General features: G+C 57.5%; 2 protein-coding genes across 4 annotated transcripts in view; one reads left to right on the top strand and one right to left on the bottom strand.

Annotated features, from left to right (window-relative positions):
• Positions 1-2,490, top strand: part of ACAN (aggrecan) — a 59,564-nt gene extending 57,074 nt beyond the window's left edge. Inside the window, 3 exon segments of the mRNA XM_059371604.1 lie at positions 557-701; positions 1,480-1,662; positions 2,054-2,490. Coding sequence (XP_059227587.1) covers positions 557-701; positions 1,480-1,662; positions 2,054-2,130 — 405 coding nt within the window. The 3' untranslated portion in view covers positions 2,131-2,490.
• A 2,380-nt stretch (positions 2,491-4,870) lies between these two features.
• Positions 4,871-19,604, bottom strand: HAPLN3 (hyaluronan and proteoglycan link protein 3). Of its 3 annotated transcripts, XM_059371602.1 has the most exons (6): positions 19,464-19,604; positions 14,974-15,064; positions 10,879-11,016; positions 8,002-8,370; positions 6,333-6,635; positions 4,871-5,313 (listed from the first exon to the last, which is right to left on the bottom strand). In XM_059371602.1, the coding sequence occupies exons 3-6, from the start codon at positions 10,991-10,993 to the stop codon at positions 5,027-5,029; spliced, it is 1,074 nt and encodes a 357-aa protein (XP_059227585.1). In that variant the 5' UTR covers positions 10,994-11,016; positions 14,974-15,064; positions 19,464-19,604; the 3' UTR covers positions 4,871-5,026. The 3 variants fall into 3 exon arrangements, with proteins under 3 accessions (XP_059227585.1, XP_059227586.1, XP_059227584.1); XM_059371603.1 differs by lacking the exon at positions 14,974-15,064; XM_059371601.1 differs by lacking the exons at positions 14,974-15,064; positions 19,464-19,604 and adding an exon at positions 8,788-8,860 and having other exon boundaries at positions 10,879-11,012.
• Positions 19,605-20,585: the final 981 nt, after the last annotated feature.

The raw sequence follows: 20,585 nt of genomic DNA, 5'->3' as shown, positions 1-20,585 counted from the left end.
AGGCACCCAGAGCCGCTGCCGGGCTGGGAGCCCTGCAGGCCGGGACTGAATCTCAGTCCTCTCTGCCAGGGTGGGTCGGGGAACACTAGCATGAAGGAGGCGATGCAGATGATGACGGAATGTAGGCACACCAGCAGAAGGGGACATGGAGGCTTTTAAGGGCTTCCCTGCCCACAGAGGATTCAGTCGACTCAAGGAGCCAGGCCCACAGAAAGCGACATAGATGCCAAGGGACAGTACACAAAGTAATGCTGCAGCTCAGCAGAGGAAGTCAGGGAAGGCTTCCTGGAAGAGGTGGATGGGAACAGAGTTGGAGGGTGGGAGAAGTGGACTCCGCCGGAGGGCCAGGCCTGAGGGAGAAGCCTAGGGAGACAGTCTGGACCCGGGAGCCACGTCTTCACCGCCCAGCGCTATCCAAGCAAGGCAGCCTGTGAGGCCCGCCCCTGCTGGCCCGATGGAGGAGTGGCATGGGCTCATCCGGGACAGAGAAGAAGGCGGGGGTCAGGCCGAGCTCCGGCCTCAGCCTCACCCCTGCCAAACCCTCACCTCCCCCCAGCAATTTGAGAACTGGCGCCCCAACCAGCCGGACAACTTCTTCGTCAGCGGAGAGGACTGCGTGGTGATGATCTGGCACGAGAAGGGAGAGTGGAACGACGTGCCCTGCAATTACCACCTGCCCTTCACGTGTAAAAAGGGCACAGGTGAGCGGCACCCTGGAGCGGCCCCGCCTGGCTGAGGTCAGGCCCTGGGGCTCCTGCTGTGGGATCTGGGGCACATGTCCTGGCCTCCTGGGTGCTACTGTCCCCTTAACCACCCAGCAGGCAGACTGGCGCTAGTCTGGGCGTGGGGGGCTCTCCCTGTGCCAGCGTCCTGGGGCCAGTGGCAAGAGCAGGCCCACTCCTAGGGAGGGCGAGGGTCCCAGGCTGGAGGACAGACCGGCTCCCACACACACAGCCCCCTAGGCACCTGCACAGAAAGTCACACACGAGGACTGCCCTGGGTGGACAGCCCGGCGCTCTTCGGGGTCCCCAGAGCTGTCAGTGGTCAGGTCCCGATCCTCTGTTCAGAGTCTGTGGACACGGAGGTACTGGTCGAACATGGCTCTCCGGTTCCTGTGCCCTGCCCAGGCCTCCTTTCTGTCCCACTGTTTTCATAAAGAAGTCACAGGCCGTCTGCCTGGCTGTCGCCCCTTTTCCCTCCCTGTTGTCCTTTCCTCGTTCCCTGGAGACCCTCCTTCTATTCCTGCCCTGCTGCCCTAAATCACAGACGGGCCCAGATGTTAGAACCAGTGGTTCCCAGATGCTTAGCACAGTGTGAAAACGGCCCTTTGCCAGCAGCCGGGGCTCAGGGCCATGTGTCCCCTCCTTGGGCTCTGGGCTGTCTCCTCACAGCCAGAGGGGGCTGCACCGGCTCATCACGGGCATGGGCCATCACGGGAGACCCTCTGAGAGCCCTTTCTCAAGGGTGTTTGCCCCTCAGTGGCCTGCGGAGATCCCCCCGTGGTGGAACACGCCAGAACCTTCGGGCAGAAGAAGGACCGGTATGAGATCAATTCACTGGTGCGGTACCAGTGCACCGAGGGTTTTGTCCAGCGCCACGTGCCCACCATCCGCTGCCAGCCCAGCGGGCACTGGGAGGAGCCTCGGGTCACCTGCACAGACCGTGAGCACCGCCCCTCCCCCGACCCAGGCTGGGCACAGTGTTAGATCCCAGCACCAGGTCCTGCTGCTCTCTCCCGGGGGCGTCTGAGCACCAGCTGTCCGCACTATCCGGGGCCTCACTCCCTCACACTCACTCCCTCTGCCCTTGGGGAGGGCTCGCTCTCGAAGGAAAAAGCAGATGGCCTGCTTTCCTTTTCAACACCAGCTCAAAGCCCCCTAGCCCAAGTTGGTGCCAAGAAAAAATCTAAACCAGAGTGAAGCCTCAGGTTGCCTTCTTGAGCTGGTGGTTCCTGCGGGGAAGGGGAAGAGGAGGGACCCGTGGGGAGAGGCTGGGCTGCCCCAGCTCCCTATTGAGCAAGCGGTCAAGATTTCTGGTCTCCCTTCCACCCCAGCCTCCACATACAAGCGCAGACTACAGAAGCGGAGCCCACGGGCCCCACGGAGGAGCCGCCCCAGCACAGCCCACTGAGGGGAGCCTCCAGGACGCGCCCAGGATGCTGAGCCCAGGAGCCTCGCCAGGCTGATGTCCCACACGGATGGTGTCCCCTTCTTGTCGCTTTCTGTCATATAAGGAATTCCATTAAAGAAGGAGAAAAACAAATCCCACATTGTGTATGCAACCGCTCCCCGGCCCCCCCCAATTGCCAAAACTGCATCTGATTTCCCCCCCAATGCCAAAGCCAAGCAAACGTATTGTAACCCGTGGACTGAGTTTAGAGACGTTTCTTCAATCTCCCGTTGTGCCTTTCCAGGGACCAGTGCAGGGACAGGGGGAGAAGGGGAGGGGTTAAGTTAAATAAAGAAGATTATTTTTTGTTTCCTGACTTTATCCAAGAGCAGTGCAATCGTTGGTTCTTTCACCTCCAGGGAGAGCTAGGGGGGGAGGGAGGAAGGGGCTGGGACCGGACCACAGCTGAATGTATTGGAGGAAGGAGAGCTGCACCCTCTGTGTGGGGGAAGAAGCCTAGGGGAGAGGGGGCGGCCTCCGCTGAAGGTGAGGGGGCAGGAGAGAGCCATGGAGGGATCTTCCGCTGCGTGGGGGTCGGCTTCCCTCCCAGGGTCCCTCTTCCAGTAACCTCCTCCCACCGGAGCAGGTGTGCAGGTGTACATCTCTCTCGGCAAGGCTGGGTGGGGAGGGCACCTCCTTCCCAGCGGGAGTGCCGCCCCACCCCCTCCCCTCCCCCCACACCCCCGGGACGGTGCAGGCACCAGAGTTCCGTGCACCTATTTATATTTTTGAAAACTAAAGATGATGATAATTATAATAATAAAGACATTGGAAGAGATCTCTTTCTTCTCTTTTCCCTTTTTTTAAATTTCAAGAGAAGGCAACCAGGGTCTGAGGTCGACCAAAGGGGCCCTTAGGAACGGGGGCAGTTGGGACGTGTTTCCAGCAAAGGATCCCAAATTGGGTGAATGTTGTCTGTTCACGAAGCCTGGAACAGTCACACCTGTTGCACTCTGTTACTGTGAGGGTACCTGTGCTTTTGATGGACCGTGGGGGTGGGGGTGGGGGTGGATGTGTGCGTGCACATGCATTTACTGTCAAGGCCCACTCAAATGGGACATCCGGTTACTTTGCATAGTTTGGTTCTTTGATCGCACACTGCTCCCCTAGGAGATGCTTGGTAGAGCGTGTCAAGAGCAGAGGCCCATCAGGATTGAGAGGAGGGAACAGAAGCAGCCGCAGACAGCCTGGGAACAGGGCTTCTTGCCTACACGTATCTGTGCTTAGCTAGTTCGCTGGCCACTAGCCAAAAAGTCTGGGCGTCCTGCCCTCAAGGAGGCTATAGGATATCAACAAAAGCGATTACAATGGCTTATGGATTCCCTCAGGAGACCTTGAGTGGAGGCAGGGGACGGTCCCCTGCCAAGCCTGCTCCTTAGGAGGCCAGATGGGGGCCCCCTGCTCGGCTCAGTTGCTCAGTGGGCCCCTGCGTCGGTGTTTGGGAAGGAGTCTGGGCGCTGGTTAGTGCGTGCTGCTGTGAGTTTGCTGGTATCTTTTCAGGCGTGTGTTCGTGTGGGTGAGTATTTGTAGGTGAACATACACACGTGTCCAGATTACCCAAGAGTCTGGAAACCACGAGTGGACAGAAGTAAATGACGGTCACATAGAAGGGGCTCAGTAACTGTGTAAGTGATTAGCTGATCAGTTGGGAGCACTACGACATCTGTGGTTTTCAAACCTGGATCAGAATCAAGAGCGTCTGTGATAACACAGAGTTTCTCCCGCGGCCGGTCTAAGGTGGGGTCCAGAAACTGGCAGTTCTAATAATTCCCAAGGGGTGCTGCCTGGCCACGCTTTGAGAAGCATGGGCCCACGTGCGGAACAGACTCCATAACCTAGTGAGAGTGGCAGACAGGTGCCTAGGCAGAGGCAGGCCTGCTTTCCTGAAGCTGGGGTGGGAGTCGGGGGAAGAGGGTGAGACACAGAGAGGGCTGGTCTCCAAGATCCTATTGGGGCGGGTGGCGGGGAACACAGCCTCCTCTGTGTCCTGAGAGGCGCATCCTTCTCTTCTGGACCCCCACTGACATGCAGCCCGGGAGTGGAGACGGTGGAAAAGCAGGCCGGAGCTCCAGCAGCTGGGCCAGCGCCCAGGGCATGGAGCCACAGGGTGGGCAAACCAGAACCATGGGGCCAGAAGGTGCAGCCCACAGAGCTCCCTGAAATAGTGCTGCCCCCCACTCTCCCTGGATAAGGAGCTGTGTGCGCACCAGGACTGAATGAGGCAGAGAGCTGGACAGAAGGACGGGGGTCACAGCACCATTTACTGTCCAAAGAGAGCACACACCCCTGAGGACCACTCCCTGAGGAGGGGAAAAGGGGAACAAAATACAGACTCTTTGAGAGAGAAATTTCTCCCTTTCCTGGGACTTCATGCAGAAGCCTGGGGACCCGCTTCTAGCGCTAGCTCCTCAGCCATGCTGACTTGGGCCAGCAGCTCTGCAGAGGGGGAGGAAGAGGCAGGAGGCCACGATGCCCAGCTCCAGGGCCCCCTGGACACCCTCGCCCTCCCCCACGCTGAGGTGGGGGTGGGCGCTGCAGCCACCACGCGTCATCGTACGCTCTGGGTAGCGCTCGGTGACGCTAGAGAGCCCTTGTGAGCCCACAAACCTCCACTGGCCTGGAGGAGAGGGGCAGAGGGCTTCCAGGAAACAGGGAGCCTTGGGGTATCCACCCGAACAAAGGGAGGATTTGCAATGTTGGATTTACAAAAAAAAAAAAAAAAAAAGTAATTAAAAAAATTTCACTTGTGAAGTATAAAAACAATACAAAAATTGCCCCAATCCACACGAGAAAATCACCCCCTCAATAAATACAGCGTGAGACGGGACAGGGCAGAGCGGGGCAACCCCTCCCGGGACTAGCGCCGACGGTAGCAATACACGCCATACTTGCGGCTCTGCGGGTCCGGGAAGCCGAAGCTTCGGACGCCGGGCTCCAGGGGCCCGCAGTTGGGACGCGGGTGAACCACGGGGTAGCGGGCACTGCCATCCGCCAGCCAGCCGGCATCACAGCGGTCCAGGCCACGGAACTTCCAGGCGGCAAAGAGCTGGCCCACCTTGGCAATGTGGGCGCCGTCTTCCCGACACGCCTCCTTTGCCTCGGCCAGGGTCAGCTTCTCAGGGAGTTCCAGGTAGTACACCTGCCCTGTGGGAAAGTGGGGCGTGAGGGCTGGGCAGGAGGGGGGCAGCCCGAGAGGACAGTGGGGCCCGCAGAAACGCCCACCCGTCAGATGTCCTCAGACAGACCTGGCAATGAACCCAGGGAACCAAGAGGCTGCGGGCACTGACCGTGTGTCCTTTGGGGAGGTACCTTCGAATTCTGACCCCCTCCCTGAGGGTTCCATCCCACCTGCCAGAGCGCCAGGGTCCCTCCCACCACATCTGTACTCCGCTTCTCCCTTCCCTAACTGCACCCTGAGCCGGTGCCACCCCTAGTTGCTCCAATCAGAGCCTCTCGCTCACCTAGTCATTTACTGAGTCTCCGGGGTGCCTGCCTGGCTCGGTGGGTGGAGCGTGTGACTCTTGATCTTGGGGTTGTGGGTTCGAGCCCCATGTTGGGTGTAGAGGTGACTTAAAAATAAAATCTTTAGGGACGCCTGGGTGGCTCAGTTGGTTAAGCAGCTGCCTTCGGCTCAGGTCATGATCCCAGCGTCCTGGGATCGAGTCCCACATCGGGCTCCTTGCCCTGCAGGGAGCCTGCCTCTCCCTCTGACTCTGCCTGCCACTCTGCCTGTGCTCTCTCTCTCTCTGACAAATAAATAAATAAAATCTTTAAAAAAATAAAATAAAATCTTTAAAAAAATCATTTACTGGGTACCTAGGTGCCGGACACTTCTCTGAATGCTTGTGATGTGACAACAAACCAGTTTCTGTTTTTATTTGTTGATCTTGCCATGAAATGATTCCCTTCGTGAGGACAGACCGTGCTCTGTTTGTCTGGGGTGCCCTAGTGTGGCTCCAGCACGCAGGAGGCTCTCAGAAAAGGTCCGAGGACCAAGGAAACCAGTGGTGGGCGTGAAACAGCAGCAAAGCCCTCAAACTCAGCCAGACGTGACTTCCAGCCCTGCAGGACTCCAGACTTCCAGGTAAGGTGCTGGCAGTGCGGGCAGAGGGGTCCCAAGGCTCCCCAGAGGCTGCCCTCCCAGCCCGGGCCCACGTACTCACCCCTGAGGGCAGGAGCGAAGCAGAAGGCATCATAGCGGTGCCGGCGGTGGTGACGCGGGCCGTAACTGCGCACGCCGGGGGCCAGGCCCAGGCCGCCGCAGGGCTGCCGGGCTCGTGCGATGGGGTACTGCACCGAGGCGTCCTGCAGCCAGCCGGCATTGCACCAGTCCAGGCCCTCCTCCCAGGCCCGGAACAACTGCTCAAAGGAGGCCACCACTGCGTCCTGCTCCTCGCACGCCCGCTGAGCCTCGTGGAAGTTGAGCTGGTAGCGTCCTCGGGGGTGTTGGTAGGGAAAGACCACACCTGGGGAGGGAGGAAAGAGGGGCCTGAGGGGTGCGCAGGGGCCCGGCGGGCTGGAGACTCCAGTTCCTGCATCCCCACTCCACGTCCGGGTCTGAAGCAGAGTCTATGTCTGCTTCCTGCCGCCCTCCTAGGACTGGGCCGCTACACGGTGGTACTCAGGAAACACAGACTAGCTCATGAAGGTCACAAAGGACTCAGGCAATTAATGTCCCCACCTATAGAACGGACATAGCCCCGAATTTGCAGGGCTGCTGAAAGAGCCCCAGTGCCATGGTCTCGGTGTGTCCCCCTACTTTCTGTTGAAATCCCAAGGCCTAATGGGATGGTCTCTGGAGGTAGGGCCAAGGAGGGACTGAGGTCATGAGGGTAGAGCTCTCGTGAATGAGACCAGTGTCCCTCTATGAGACCGCACAGAGGTCGCACACCCCTTCTATCACATGAGGACACAGTGAGCAGGTTGGGAGCTGGCAGGGGACTATCCCCTGACCACATGGACCTCCCTCCCTGTCATACCCAACGTCAGCGGTGCGGAGTCTGACCCCACTGGCCACCATCTGGACTAGACCGGGATGCTGATGGGATGCTGATGGGAAAGGTCCCTGACTTGCCTTTTATCCTCATCTCCTCTCAAGGAGGTGGAGGAGGCCCTCGTTTCACACTGGAGGGGACGGAGCTCCGAGGAGATGGGGCAGCCACCCAGGGTGCCACAGCTGGGGCGGGCCGGGTGTGGAGCCAGAACACGGTCCTCTATGCTTCCCAGCTGCCTCCCTCCCAGGTAGGAGAGGTATGGGGACACATAGCCCGTCCTAGGGACAGAGAGGGTAACTGTCCCTAGAGACTGTCCCCGGGGAACGCACACACAAGGTCTGGCGTGCGAGCTCTGGATGGTTTGCACATAACAGAGTTGTGACTCTTGCTTTTTTTTGTTTCATTAGAAGATTTTACAGAAAAATTCAGAGATTTTGCATGAAAGTATATGCTTCTCTTGTCAAGTCAGAAAACCTGGCTGTGTGGGGTCTGCTTCTGGGCCTGAGTAGGGAGGGCACTCCCATGGGACAGGACAAGGCTCAGCCGCGTGGCCCCAGTGCCCACCACTCCTGCCACTCACACGGGGCGGCCTCCTTGGTTTGTGCCACTTACAACCCCCCACCGGAGCCTCAGCTGTGCCTCTGTTTCCTTATCTGGCCTCCCTGTGCCTCTGTTTCCTCATCTGTACAATGGGGACGATGACAGCAGTAGCTTCCCCGTGGGGTGGTTTTGAGCACTGTGTGTCTGTCTAAGGCACAGAGTTCTAGACGGTTTCTCGGGGCCCTCTCCCCGTGGCCCGGGCCCCCAGGACCCCCCTGCCCGCCCACCAGGGCCTCACCCCGCAGCTCCAGCTCCACCAGGCCGCTCTCGTCCTCCAGCCCGTCGATGACCTCACAGCGGTAGCGCCCGGAGTCCTCCAGCCGCACGTCCCGGATCTGCAGCGACGCTTCTCGCTCCCCATCCTCCCACAGGTGTACCCGGCCTCGGTAGTCCCCAAAGGTGCGGTGCCTCAGCCCGATGGCCACGAGCACATCCAGCTCGGGGGACCCATTCTCCGACAGCTTCCACCATTTGACACGCACGGGCCTCGGGGACAGCGGGGCTGGCTCGTAGTGGTAGCGGCAGGGCAGGGTCACGTTGGCCCCCGGGTGGGAGAACAGGGTCTCCTCGGGCGTCTCTACCACCAGCTTCACCCCATTGAAGATGCCTGGGAGAGAGGTGGGGTGCCAATGGGGCCTGCTCCAGCCCACCCGTGCCCCTGCGAGGACCGCCCCAGCCTCGGGAGTCACACCTTGCAGGAATGGCCATAATGCTTCGCTCCTCCCCGTCCCTCGCACTCTGCACTGCGGCTTTGGGTCTCCTATCAGGAGGGGACGTCATTTCCCCTCCCCCTTAAATCCCTGCTGGCCGTGCCACTCGCTCTGACCACAGGAACGTGACGGAAGTGACTATTCCCCTGTGCCTGCTCTCAGCCTGGGTCCACTCTTTCCCCGGAACCTTGCCAACCCCCATGAAAATGAACCTGGGTGTACCTGCTGGAGAGGGAGAGCCCACGGGGAGCAGAGACAAGCCCTCACAGCTGGGGCCATCCTAGGCCAACCAGCTCCCAGCTGACCTGTCTTACCGACTGCAGGCACAGTCAACGGAGTGAGCACAGCCGGGACCAAGGATGTGGATGCCAGCCCAGAATGCTGACCCTTGGAATCACGAGCCAAAACAACAACCAAAAAAAGAAAAAAAAAGAAAACCAAAAAACCACTAAAAATGACTGTTGCCTTAAACTGCTCAGTTTGTTGTGCCCAAGAAGCTACCTGATAGAGCAGGCACCAGAGCACCTCCTTCTCAGGCGGCTGGCGAGGACACAGCTCTCCCTGAGGGAGCCACCACGGTGGCCGCGGGAGAGCACAGCCTGCCCTTCACTTTCTTTCTTTTTTTTTTTTTTTAAGATTTTATTTATTTATTTGACAGAGAGAAATCACAAGTAGTCGGAGAGGCAGGCAGAGAGAGAGAGAGGGAAGCAGGCTCCCTGCTGAGCAGAGAGCCCGATGCGGGACTCGATACCAGGACCCTGAGATCATGACCCGAGCCGAAGGCAGCGGCTTAACCCACTGAGCCACCCAGGTGTCCCTGCCCTTCACTTTCTGTCCAACTGTTCTCCCTGATGCTCCCCAAATGCCTAGAAGTGCGGGTGACAGGAGGTCGGGGCTTCTCATGGAGACAATGTACCTCTAATCCTATACATATATACCAGCAGGCCTCCTGGGTACGAATAAACACAGAGCTGACACTGCTTAACCTTGGAAAAACACTGTATTCTATGAAGTAGCAGGAAGACTCCCAAGCCCACATGTAGAGCAGGAGGAGAAAAAGAATTTTCTCGATCGTCTCTCGAAGGCGAGAGGAACCCACCGGACATGTTAGCAACGGTGCCCCCAGGTGGGGGGGGATTATTGGTGATTTTGCGCGCACATATTCAGGGCCGGAAGGGAAAGCCGTAACAGGATGAGTAGAAGGTGTAAATTTTTAAGTTTCCTTGAATCTCAGTAAAGTTGCAATTGTCTCACGAACTCTGGGGGACTAGGAGGGTGAGAGCCGGGTCCTAATTCCTGGCACCTGTGGGAGCTGCCTTCTACGGGAAAGAGAGGAGCCGGGATTAGAGATTGCAGTCACACGTGTCTTCTTAGAAGGGGGCCGAGGGAGACGCGACCCCGAAGACTTAGATTGGAGCGACACAGACACAAGTTCGGGTCCATCAACGGCCACGGGGCACAGGGAGAGGTGAGGATTGCGTGTTCCCCTAGAGCCTGAGGGAGGCTCATGGCACGACCGGGGGGGCTGGGTCCCCAGTCCTGCCACAGACAAATCTCAGGGAAGGTTCTTAGGATCCGTGGGCCCTGGGAGGCTGGCTCAACCCTGTGAGCTTCGGTTTCCTCATCTAGGAAATGAAATAATCCACAATATTCGCTTTCGGGGCTGCCCATCAGCGTGGGGTAGGGGTAGTGGGTGCCCTCACGGCGCTGGTTGTCAACCTTGCTGCTACGCCAGGGTTTTTTGAGGATTGTATGAGGCAGCGTACGGACGGCACTGAGAAGCGTGCCTGGTGGATAGTAGGTACACAGCTGCTAACTAAAAAGTCACCTGCCCAGAGGCGCCTGGCGGGGGGGCCTCAGACTGTCAAGCATCTGACTCTTGATTTTGGCTCAGGTCGTGATCTCAGGGTTGTGAGATCAAACCCTGAGTCGGGCTCTGTGCTGAGCACGGAGCCTGCTGATGATTCTCTCTCCCTCTGCCTCTCCCCCACCTAAAAAAAGTCACCTGCCCAAAGCTGTTTAGGTACAAAATGGCAAAATTAAGATTCAGACACATATCTCTCTAATCTCAAACCCCTTTTCCCCTGGGGACAATAGGGGAGATCCACTTAAGTTGGATCTCGGAAAACCGGCAGGGTCCAGAAGCACACAGATGATTGTCTTTAAGTGCACTCGGCTCTGACGCACTCCAAGCCCAAGGGACCAGCAAACACAGAGTAAGTGGACCGTCCCTGGCCTTGTCTTAGAAATGCGCCTGGTCTGCTTCAGGACCTAGAGAGGGAAGAGGCAGCAGGCTCCACGCCCTGTCCCCTGTCCCAGACTGGAGCCTCCTTATCCCAGCAGGAGCCCAGAGAGATCCCGTTCACCGGGGCAAGGCATAGAGCCAGAGCCAAGAGGCCGCCCACCTTCGCCGTGGCTGTTCCAGGAGCTGGGATTGTTGGAGTAGTAGAAGCCATTGTAGAAAGGCAGCCCGGACACGCAGGACAGCGGGTACAGCAGGACCAGGAGCAGTGGGCCCATGGCGCCAGGGTGTCCGGGGCAGGCTGGGAAGAGAAGAGAAACAAGCCAATGAGAGAAGCCTGCTGCCGGGGCCCGGGGACCCCTGCATCACGGCATCCACTTGTTCACTCGCTCAGCTGGCGATTACGGATCATCACACCGAGTCCTCGGAGCGAGAAGACAAAGGGGAGCGAGCCCAGGTCCCTGCCCTCGAGGGACTGCACCCCCCCCCCCAGGCCAGATGGGCCAGAAGCAAGTCAGCAAAGCCTAGGGAGGAGTGAGGAGGAAGCATGGAGTCCGCGGAGAAAATTACACAGGACGATGGGACAGGATCGATAGTTTTCAGACGGCACGATTGGATCTGAAAGTTGTGAGCACCGAAGAGCCTCGACTAGACTGAAAATCTCGGTGAATTCATGTTTAGTGAGGGGAGTCCTGCATTGTCCAGCTTTTGTCTCAGTCCTGAGCCGCTGCTGGGGGGTAACGGGGACCCCACAGATTTATTTCCTATCCTGAGTCAAGGTGAGCACTTCTGGGGGCCATCCCAGTTTCGGTGGACATGCACATGAAATAGGCAACAAGGCCTTGGGCTGTAGTTTGTTTGTTGGGTTGTTTTTTAAATATTGCATTAAATATTACATCTTGATGACCAAGGGCTTTGGGTGCACACAGACCCTCCTCCCCGGTGTATTTTGCGCCCAAGGCTAATAGTGCATCCCTCACCTCCCCCCGCCCCCTCGCTAACCATTTGCTGAGCCCTTGATTTAAAAGACCGGCAGCCTTGGAGGAACTCAGTGCCAAGACGGGGTAGAGTCACGGGCGGAAGTCTGGATGCTGTGTGGGGAATGCAGAGGTGAGGGAGAGACAAGGAGCAGGAAAAGAGACTGAAGACACGGGAGTCAGCTAGGTGGAAAGGACGCTGGGGTGTGCCCAGCAGGGGCCCGGCAAATGCAAAGGCTCAGAGGCCAAAGAGAACCCCGTGGGGGCCTGGCAATGTGCTCTAAGTTCTCCATTTGTGCTTTTCTCTGCCCTGCACTGGTCGCTGTGAAGCTTCTCTGGGGTCCTGGCCTCTGGCTTCCAGCAGGATTCGGCCAACGGGAGGCAGCCACAGCAGAGGGACAGGAGGAAGGAGAAGCTGCCTTGTGACCACAGCCCTGCTGTGGGCTCCTCTCTCCAGCACTTGCTCTCCTGGGGTGTGTAACCCGTTTCCTCCCCTTCCCGCAGCCCCACCCAGGCTCGGGGTAGGGAACTTGCTTGTATCTGTGTCTTCCACTCCCTCGTGGGTTGCCCCCCACCCCCTTCTCTAGAAGTCAACCGGTTCTTCCTCATTAAAGCTTTTTTATTGGAACCACCAGGATCCAGGGCAGAGGTGGTGAGAGGGGTCAGCAGGCCCAGCATCTAGATGCCCTTCGGTCTCCAGACCAGGATTTCCCCTCTCGCCTTGGTCCCAAAAGTCCTAGGGTGCCAGGAACGGCCATAAGCAGAGGAGCCACAAGGTCAGAAGCCCCCGTCCGGGGCCTGTGCTGAAGGCGGACAGTGAGGCGGCAAGGCCAGGGCGCAGCGGGCATCTGGAAGTCCGACCGTGATTATCATGTGGCAGTGTGGGAACAGGCTGAGGGGATAATTTGAAATGGACAAAGCAGAACATGAGAACTGCCCCTTTGCTATGATTGCAAGGCTGCGGCCCCGTGAATGCCTGTTGTACGGAGACCAGAATGCGGGAGGACAGCAAAAAGAGACCAGAGCGGGGGGGGGGGGGGGGGGGGTGGGGGAAGGAAAAGATAAAGACATGGGGCACCTGGGCGGCTCAGTCACTTAAGCATCTGTCTTTGGCTCGGGTCATGGTCTTGGGGTCGTGGGATGCAGCCCCCGCAGGGGGGTCTGCTTTGTTCTTCTCGCTCTCCCCACTCCCACCCCCCTCTGCCCCAGCTCGTACTCCGTCTCTCTCTCTCTCTAAGTAAAATCTTTAAAAAGAAAACAAGGAAAGCATGGAATCTGCAAGGAAGGGCTATGGGATTCAGCAGGGAACCTTCTTGCTTCCAGGACAGTGAGGAGCCCTTGCTGGAGAAAAAGCAGATTCGGGGGCACCTGGGTGGCTCAGAGGGTTGAGCTGCTGCCTTCGGCTCAGGTCATGATCTCAGGGTCCTGGGATCGAGTCCCGCATCGGGCTCTCTGCTCAGCAGGGAGCCTGCTTCCCTTTCTCTCTCTCTCTGCCTGCCTCTCCGTCTACTTGTGATCTCTCTCTGTCAAATAAATAAATAAAATCTTAAAAAAAAAAAAAAGAAAGAAAAAGCAGATTCGGGAATCTGCTACTCTTGTAGGCCTCTTGAGGGAGATCTGAGCCCCAAAGCCCCCTTTGTGCCGAGCACGGCTGTAGGACGAGGCCCTTCTGAGCTCTCGCTTCTTGGCAAAAGAAACCCCCAAGGGACACTCACAGAGCAGCCCCACCAGGCAGCACAATCTGCAACCTAGTACAGAAGTCCGGGGTCTACGGCCATACCACCCTGAACGCGCCCGATCTCGTCTGATCTCGGAAGCTAAGCAGGGTCGGGCCTGGTTAGTACTTGGATGGGAGAAGTCCGGGGATGGGAGGATCTGGGTTCAAACCCCATCTCCATCCCTTATACGCTGTGTGATTCTAGGCGGGTTTCCTCGTGTGTGAAGTGAACCTCCTAAAACTCACCATGAGCTATGTCTCACCCACGTGCTCGACTTCTCTCTGCAGTCACCTAGTTCTGGAGAAGCGCACGACCAGCCAGCACGAAGCTGTGATCCCAGCCTCCCTCTGCAGCAAAGAGGAGCCGAGGGATTCCGTGCTGGTTAAGGGCCGTGGGCGAAGTAACACGTGCCACACACAGCTCTTGGATTAAAACAGGGATCCCAGGGGCGCCTGGGTGGCTCAGTGGGTTAAAGCCTCTGCCTTTGGCTCAGGTCATGATCTCAGGGTCCTGGGATCGAGCCTCCCATCGGGCTCTCTGCTCAGTAGGGAGCCTGCTCCCCCCTCTCTGTGCCTGCCTCTCTGCCTACTTGTGATCTCTGTCTATCAAATAAATAAATAAAATCTTTAAAAAAAAAAAAAACAGGGATCCCGCTCCCTGGCATTTTTTTCCCCCTCCACCTGCTGGCAACCAGAGGTCCCATTTGAGTTTCAGAAATGTAAATCATGGGTTGAACGGCAAAGCCAGGTCCACCAGCCCTGGACTGCCCCCAGTGCACGGTGTCCCCATGAGAGAAAGTCCTAGCATATTGAAGTCCCCCATTTTGAGTCTCTTTGTGAACCCAGCTGAGCCTCACTTGGACTGCTCTCCTTGGCCTGAAAATACTGACAACTGAGTTTAATGAGCACTTACTATCTCATTTACTCCTGACCACAAGCCTCAAAGGCGGGACCTTCTAGTATTTCACTGTACCGCTGGAAGGACCAAGGGCGCAGAGAGATGAACTCATCGGCCCAAGGTCACCCAGCGAGGACACAGCAGAGTTGGGATCTGAACCCACAACCAGCTCCAAAGTCCAGAACGACCACGTCAAATTCCGAGAGGTGACGTGTGCAGAGGACACACAGCAGGCCCTCCTAGGGGAGTTTCTTTTCCCTTCCTTAAGGTCCCACGTCTGGAACCAGGACCTAGAGGCCGTTGATACTGAGCTGGGTGTGACAGGTCCTGCCGTGTCCCTGAACACTCGCAGCCTGTGCCAGGGAAGGGGCCGGTCGGGTCCCGGCCTGCCATGTCCCCAGCCTCCTCCTCACAGTGGCTCATCAGGCCCAAACGCCCTCCAGTGAGAAAGGGCTTCCCTGGGACGAGCAAATGCAGGTGTTTCTGCCACAAAGTGATACAGATGTGCCTGAAAAAACAGATTTTTGCAATTAAATAATAAGGTGAGGGGGGAAAATCAGGCTGGGGCAGATTACTCAAAACATATGCAGCTTTGTAACCAGCCATTGACAAAACCTAATAGAGTCCCAATAAAGAACACCGGCACCGTGCATTCTCTCCACTGACCTTGGCACCCAGTGCGCCCCGTCAATCAGCCTTTCCAGCCTTCACCTCCGGGTCAAGGGCTTCCTCCTCTGAGATGTAGGTTTTCAGGGACCTTGGATTCCGGGAGAAACCAGATTTACCAAAATTAAGAATCTGAGCCAGATGGAGCCATCTTCTTCAATCTTTTTTTTTTTTTTTTTTTAACTCAAGGGAAATGGCTTTGCAACTTTGCCAAGGGATTCCTACACTTATCAGAAAAATTTGCACGAAGCTGCCGTACAGGCACCCCTCCCCCACCCTGGAATCCTTGTGTTGAGATGGTGTGAGTTTGGATCTCGAGAGGTGGGACAGTGGGGTGGGAAGAGATACTGCATTATCCAAGTCTACTTGGTCCCTGAGTTTTGAACACGGAACAGCAAAGAGCCTGGGGAGTGACCTTCGTATGCGTGCTTTTCTGCAGGAGTATCAGCATTTGTCTTAAGGAATCCACAGCTTGCTTAGGTTTGCTCTTTGCTTGTGAGACACGCTGTTTTAGTGGTCCAATTGTCAGCATGTTGAGAAAGATCACCCTGGACCAACGCTGCTCCATGACACTCTGACCTCAGTCCCCCATGGTTCTCCCCAGTCGTGGGTGAGGTCCGTCATTGTTCAGAAACATGCACTGAGGCAGGAAAGACTGTAGCACCTTCTGGAGCCTCCAGCGAGCTCCTAGGCACCGCTTTCCAGCCTCCAAAACCCCACCCCCTACACTCCCTTGGTTTTAAAGGGCTTCCATGGCCAGCAGCTCTCTTGACCCTTCCAAGAACCACCCCCCACCCCAGACAGAATTTTACTCTCCCCAGTTCCTCCACAGGTAAACAGAGGCACAAGGGTATGAAGCAACTGTCCGAAGGTCAGGTGGCCAAGATGGCAAGGGCGGGACTCTACTGGAAGCTCTCCAGCCAGCCCCCATAAGGATCTGTCCTATAGGAAGACCACCTTCCGCTCAACAGCGCATTTGTACCGATGTCATTGCCTGTGGGTTTCACAGTGTCAGAATTTTTATCCCCCTTATACAGACAAGGAAACGGAGGTTCGGAAATGCTAAGTTGCAGGGCGCCTGGGCGGCTCAGTCGGCTGGGCCATCGACCCTCGGTTTTGGCTCAGATCGTCATCTCCGAGCCATGGGATCGAGCCCCAAGTCTGGCTCTGCGTGCTCAGCGGGGAGTCTGCTTGAGATTCTCTCCCTCTGCCCCTCCCCCAACACTCACACGTGTGCGGGTGCGCTCCCCCCTTCAAAAATTAGTAAATAAAATCGTTCAGAAAAGAAATGCAAAGCTGCATAGCTAAAGTGATGGTCTTCATCAGGAGATGGATGAAGGAGCTGGAACCAGGACCTCAAGTACTTGTCCCGCATCCGCCCCGTGCCGGGCACAGTTTCCGGCCCGCGGGATCCAAATCGGAAGTTGCCAGAGCTCCCATTCCAGGGAGGGAAGCAGGCAGCAAATAGGATATGGGACATCCATGTTGTCCCAGTGTGGCAAGTTGACAGAGGAGGCTGAGCAGAGGAGAGGTGCTGCCAGAGACAGGATGGGTCAGGGAGGCCTCCCTGAGAAGGGGACCAACTGAAGGTGTGGGCTCTGAGAATCCTAGGGAAAAGCATTCCAGGGGAGGGAACAGCAAGTGCAAAGAAAGGCCTTTGGCTGGAAGGGCTTGAAGTCCAGTGCGGAGCAAGAGGGAGGGAGTCAGGAAGTGATGTCCCCACCCCCGGCAGAGGCCCAGGACCAGACGCAGCCCACTGGAGGGTTTCCAGTGGAGGATGGCCACAAATCTGATTGACATTCTAGAAGAACCATTCTGGCTCTCTTCCTGCCTTAGCTCCAGGGCATGTCCTCCTTCTGGCTCCTTCTTTCCAGCTAAAGACAGCCCTAAATTTTGCTTTTTGCCTTTTTTTTTTTTTTTTTAAAGATTGTATTTATTAGAGAAAGCGCATGGTGTGGGGGGGAGTCGGGTACAGAAGGAGAAGCAGACCCTGTGCTCAGCAGGGAGGCTGATGCGGGGCTCAATCCCAGGATCATGACCTGAGCTGAGAGCAGACGCTTAGCCGAATGAGACACCCAGGTGCCCCAAAAGAGCTCTTGTTCTCCTTCATTACTTTGGTCCCCTCTCCAGTCTGGATACCCACTCTCTGGTTTACTAACACCACTGCAGGGGTGCCTAGCTGGCTCAGTCAGTGGAACGTGTGACTCTTGATCTCGGGTCATGAGCTCTAGCCCTATGTTGAGCATGGAGCCTACCTTAAAAAAAACCAACAAACCATTCCCACAGGAGAGGTGTGATCTGGTCGACACCACCCTTTGCTGGATGTTAACTCAGCAGTCATGCAACCTTAGAATGCAGGGAGGGGTCCCAAGAAAAAAAGTGAGTTCTGAAGATGAGCCCAGTGTCCAGGGGCTCTGAGCCAGATGGAAGCTGGCTCTCCTCTCCCAGCCTCTCTGATACAACGGCAGCACACAAAGCCTAAGGTGTCCCATTAGATTTGCCCCTTGCTGGCTGGCTCATTTGACTTCTCTGAACAGAAGTTTCCTGGTCTCCAGAGCAGATTAACGGGAAAGCTCTGCAGTTGAAAACAAACGACCATCCTGAATGTTAGGCGAAAAGTCAACCACTACCACTCAAGGAAGCGATGGACAGCGTGGGCTCCCCTACCCTGGGGGGGTCATGGGAGGCTCCCCAAGTCAGCTGGAGCTTTGCCTGGGCAAGACACACCTGCACCCTGCTGAGTGACCTTGAGCAAGTTACTCAACCTCTCTGTGCTTCCCTGTCCTCATCTAGAACCTCACTCTAGGACGTGAAGAGGATTATATACGATGAATTGTGTCCAGCCCCAACACACAACAGATGTTCCACAAACCGCTGCTCGTACGCATTGGCAGAAGAACATAGCGGCAGATTTCAGGTTCTAGAATCAGACTAGCCACCAGGATTCGGTTCTGGTTTCCCCGAATTACTAACAGTGTATTAGAGGGCAAGTCACTGAACTTCACTTTCCTCATCTGTCAGATGGAGGTCACAACACTTATATCCAGAAAATATCTCTGGTCAGAAAATTAAAAGAGAGAAAGTCTGCAAAGCTGTCACTCACAAAATAGAGCAGTTATTACTACGTTAAAGGTGCAGTCTCCCCTTATTTCGGTGGATCCTTCACCCCTCTCACTGCCTAGGAGAGAAAGCAGTCACCATTGCCTTCTCTTCACAGTTGGGGAAACTGAGGCCAAGAGCATGGAGGCGAGGGAAGTATCCAAGGCTTTATCTTTGGTAAACAGGCAGCGGTAAGAGAACTTTCAAGTCTCCCTGGCCGCCCACCATTTGCTTCTCCCAGCACCACGTGCCTCGGGACCCGTCCACACAGCAGAATAAGGGGAAGCCCAACTCGGAAGGAAGATGGGCCCCCCCCCCCCCCGGCTCTCCTCATTTGTGCGGCGGAGAGTAGCGTTCCCCCATCCAACAGCAGGGGGCAGTATTGCCCTCCAGGTTTCTCCAAGCCCGGGTTCCCGGGGAAGAATCAGACTTCGGTGCCCCCTGTTTAGACAAGGCTTCACAGGCGCCTTTTGAAACCTGCGGCCCCCGGAAACTGAAAGCCGGAGGTGTTTCCTACCAGCATTCCAGCCGGCTGGCTCACGCGGGGCCGCGGGGGAGAGGCCAGGGCGCCTCTCAATCACCTCCCCCTGCTGCAGAGAGCAGAGGCACCCCGGGGGGTCAGCGCTGGGCACCACGGTCTACGCTGGGTCACACAGCCTGCTGGAGCCACCCAGCGAGTTTGGTGACAGAGCCGGGTCCAAGCGCCCGCCCTGCTTCCTTCCTGGCTGCCCACCGGCCCTAAATGCCTCCCCGAGCGACCCCATCTCCCACCCAGGGCGCTACTGGCCTCCCTCCCTCTTCGACTCTGGTCTCGCCGCCCTAAGGCAGAAACCCTCGCGAATCGCAGCCTGAAACCGACCCGCATCCCTGGGACAGCCGGGGGCCGGGGGGAGGCCAAGGGGCGCAGGTCTGCCGCCTGCCGCCCCCGCGGGTTGTCCCCAACCCTTCACCCCACCCCCGGCCTCCCGCGGACCCCGGAGCACCCGACACATGCCGGGACAGAGCCCGGCGCGCCGCGCACGGCGCGGGAGGTTGCAGGACCCAGACCGCACGAGACGGGCAGGGATCCGGCGGGCCCCGGTGGCAAAGGGGCTGGACCGGGCGGTGGTCTCGGAGGCATCGGGTTTCGCTGGGGATATGCCTCCTCGTGGCGCGCCCCGGGGTTCCGCGCAGGTTCGCCCGCGCCCCCACGCTGCTCCCCATGAACTTGCGCCCGGGGCGCGCCCCAGGAGCGATCACAGCCCGGCGGTGCCCAGGGCACTCCTCCTGAGCGCTTCCCCTACCCTGCCCCGGGAGACGTGGGGGCCCGCAGGAGACCCAAAGCGGGGGTGGAGGAGGTGGACACGGCCCGCAGAGGGACCCAGCAGCCCGGCCACCCCCCAGCTACTCACTGCCCCAGGCGGCTCTTGGACGGCTGCAGCGCTCCCAGCCCGGGGCTGTCGGGGTCCGAGAAAGCGGGCGGATTTGGGGGACCCTGAACCGCCTGAGAGGAAGCGGCTGCGGACAAACCCCCCGCGTTCCCGCTGGGCCAGCCCCTTAAAGGAACACACGCCCCTTTCCCATCCAAGGGCTGGGCCCAAAGGGAGGCTCTTGGGCTCCAATTCTGAGATGCTAGTGGGGAGTAAAGGGAATGTGCAGGAGTTGCTGGCACAGCTTGCAGAGGGTAAGTGGGAGATGGAAGAAGTGCGTTATTGAGGAAGGTCCCCTTGGAACACTCTGGTTTACCAAAAACAGTGGGACTAAACAGGGGGCACCCCTCTCCAGCACTCAGCAGGCGGGCAATGGCTGCCACCCACTTTCAGGAGCAGGAAGGATAAACGTTCTGTGTGCTTACCGCCCAGATGAGGCCAGGGGTCCGTGACCTCCCTCCTGCCCATGAGTTTAGCCATCATGAGATTCCCCAGGCAGACTGTTAGCTAAGGTCAGGCACAAGGACACTGACACTGAAACAGTGGTCTTGGGGGAAGGGAAGGCAAAGTTAGGGGTGCTCCCAGCAGCCAGCAGGGGCAACCAGGATTCTGACTGGTGCTCCAACAGGGGCAGGGCCCTCCCTCAGAGTCCTGACTTCTGTCTGTTCAGCCATCTGGCAGGCACCACCACCTCCTAGGACTTCTGTTTGGAAAGGGTGTTTTGTTTCCACCCTGGTCAACAAGGGTCCTGGGCTGGACAGTTTCCCTCAGCAGAAAAGCCTAGAGTCCTTTGACCCTAGTCAGGAGAAGGGCCACATGTCACGGGGTCACTGAGTCCAGAGTCTTCCTAAACACACTTCAAATGCCTGTGTGCATGTGGGTGCATGTGCGCATGCGTGTGTGTGTGTGTGTGTGTGTGTGTGTGTGTCACACGCAAGCCAGGAGCACATGAGAGCACACTGTGGCCGAAGTGAATGCCAGGCATCAGAGAGCCAGTGAAGGTTCCTCCATGAGGAGGAGAGACCCGTCTGACTTCTGAGTGGAGACGGACTGGAGAAGTAAGACTTGAGCACCAATTAGGAAATTCTTACAGGCTTCTTTGAT

This window comes from Mustela nigripes, chromosome 13 (genome assembly GCF_022355385.1).
Source record: "Mustela nigripes isolate SB6536 chromosome 13, MUSNIG.SB6536, whole genome shotgun sequence".
NCBI lineage: Eukaryota > Metazoa > Chordata > Mammalia > Carnivora > Mustelidae > Mustela > Mustela nigripes.
Note: the sequence above shows the minus strand (reverse complement) of the source record. Positions and strands in the feature narration are given on the sequence as shown.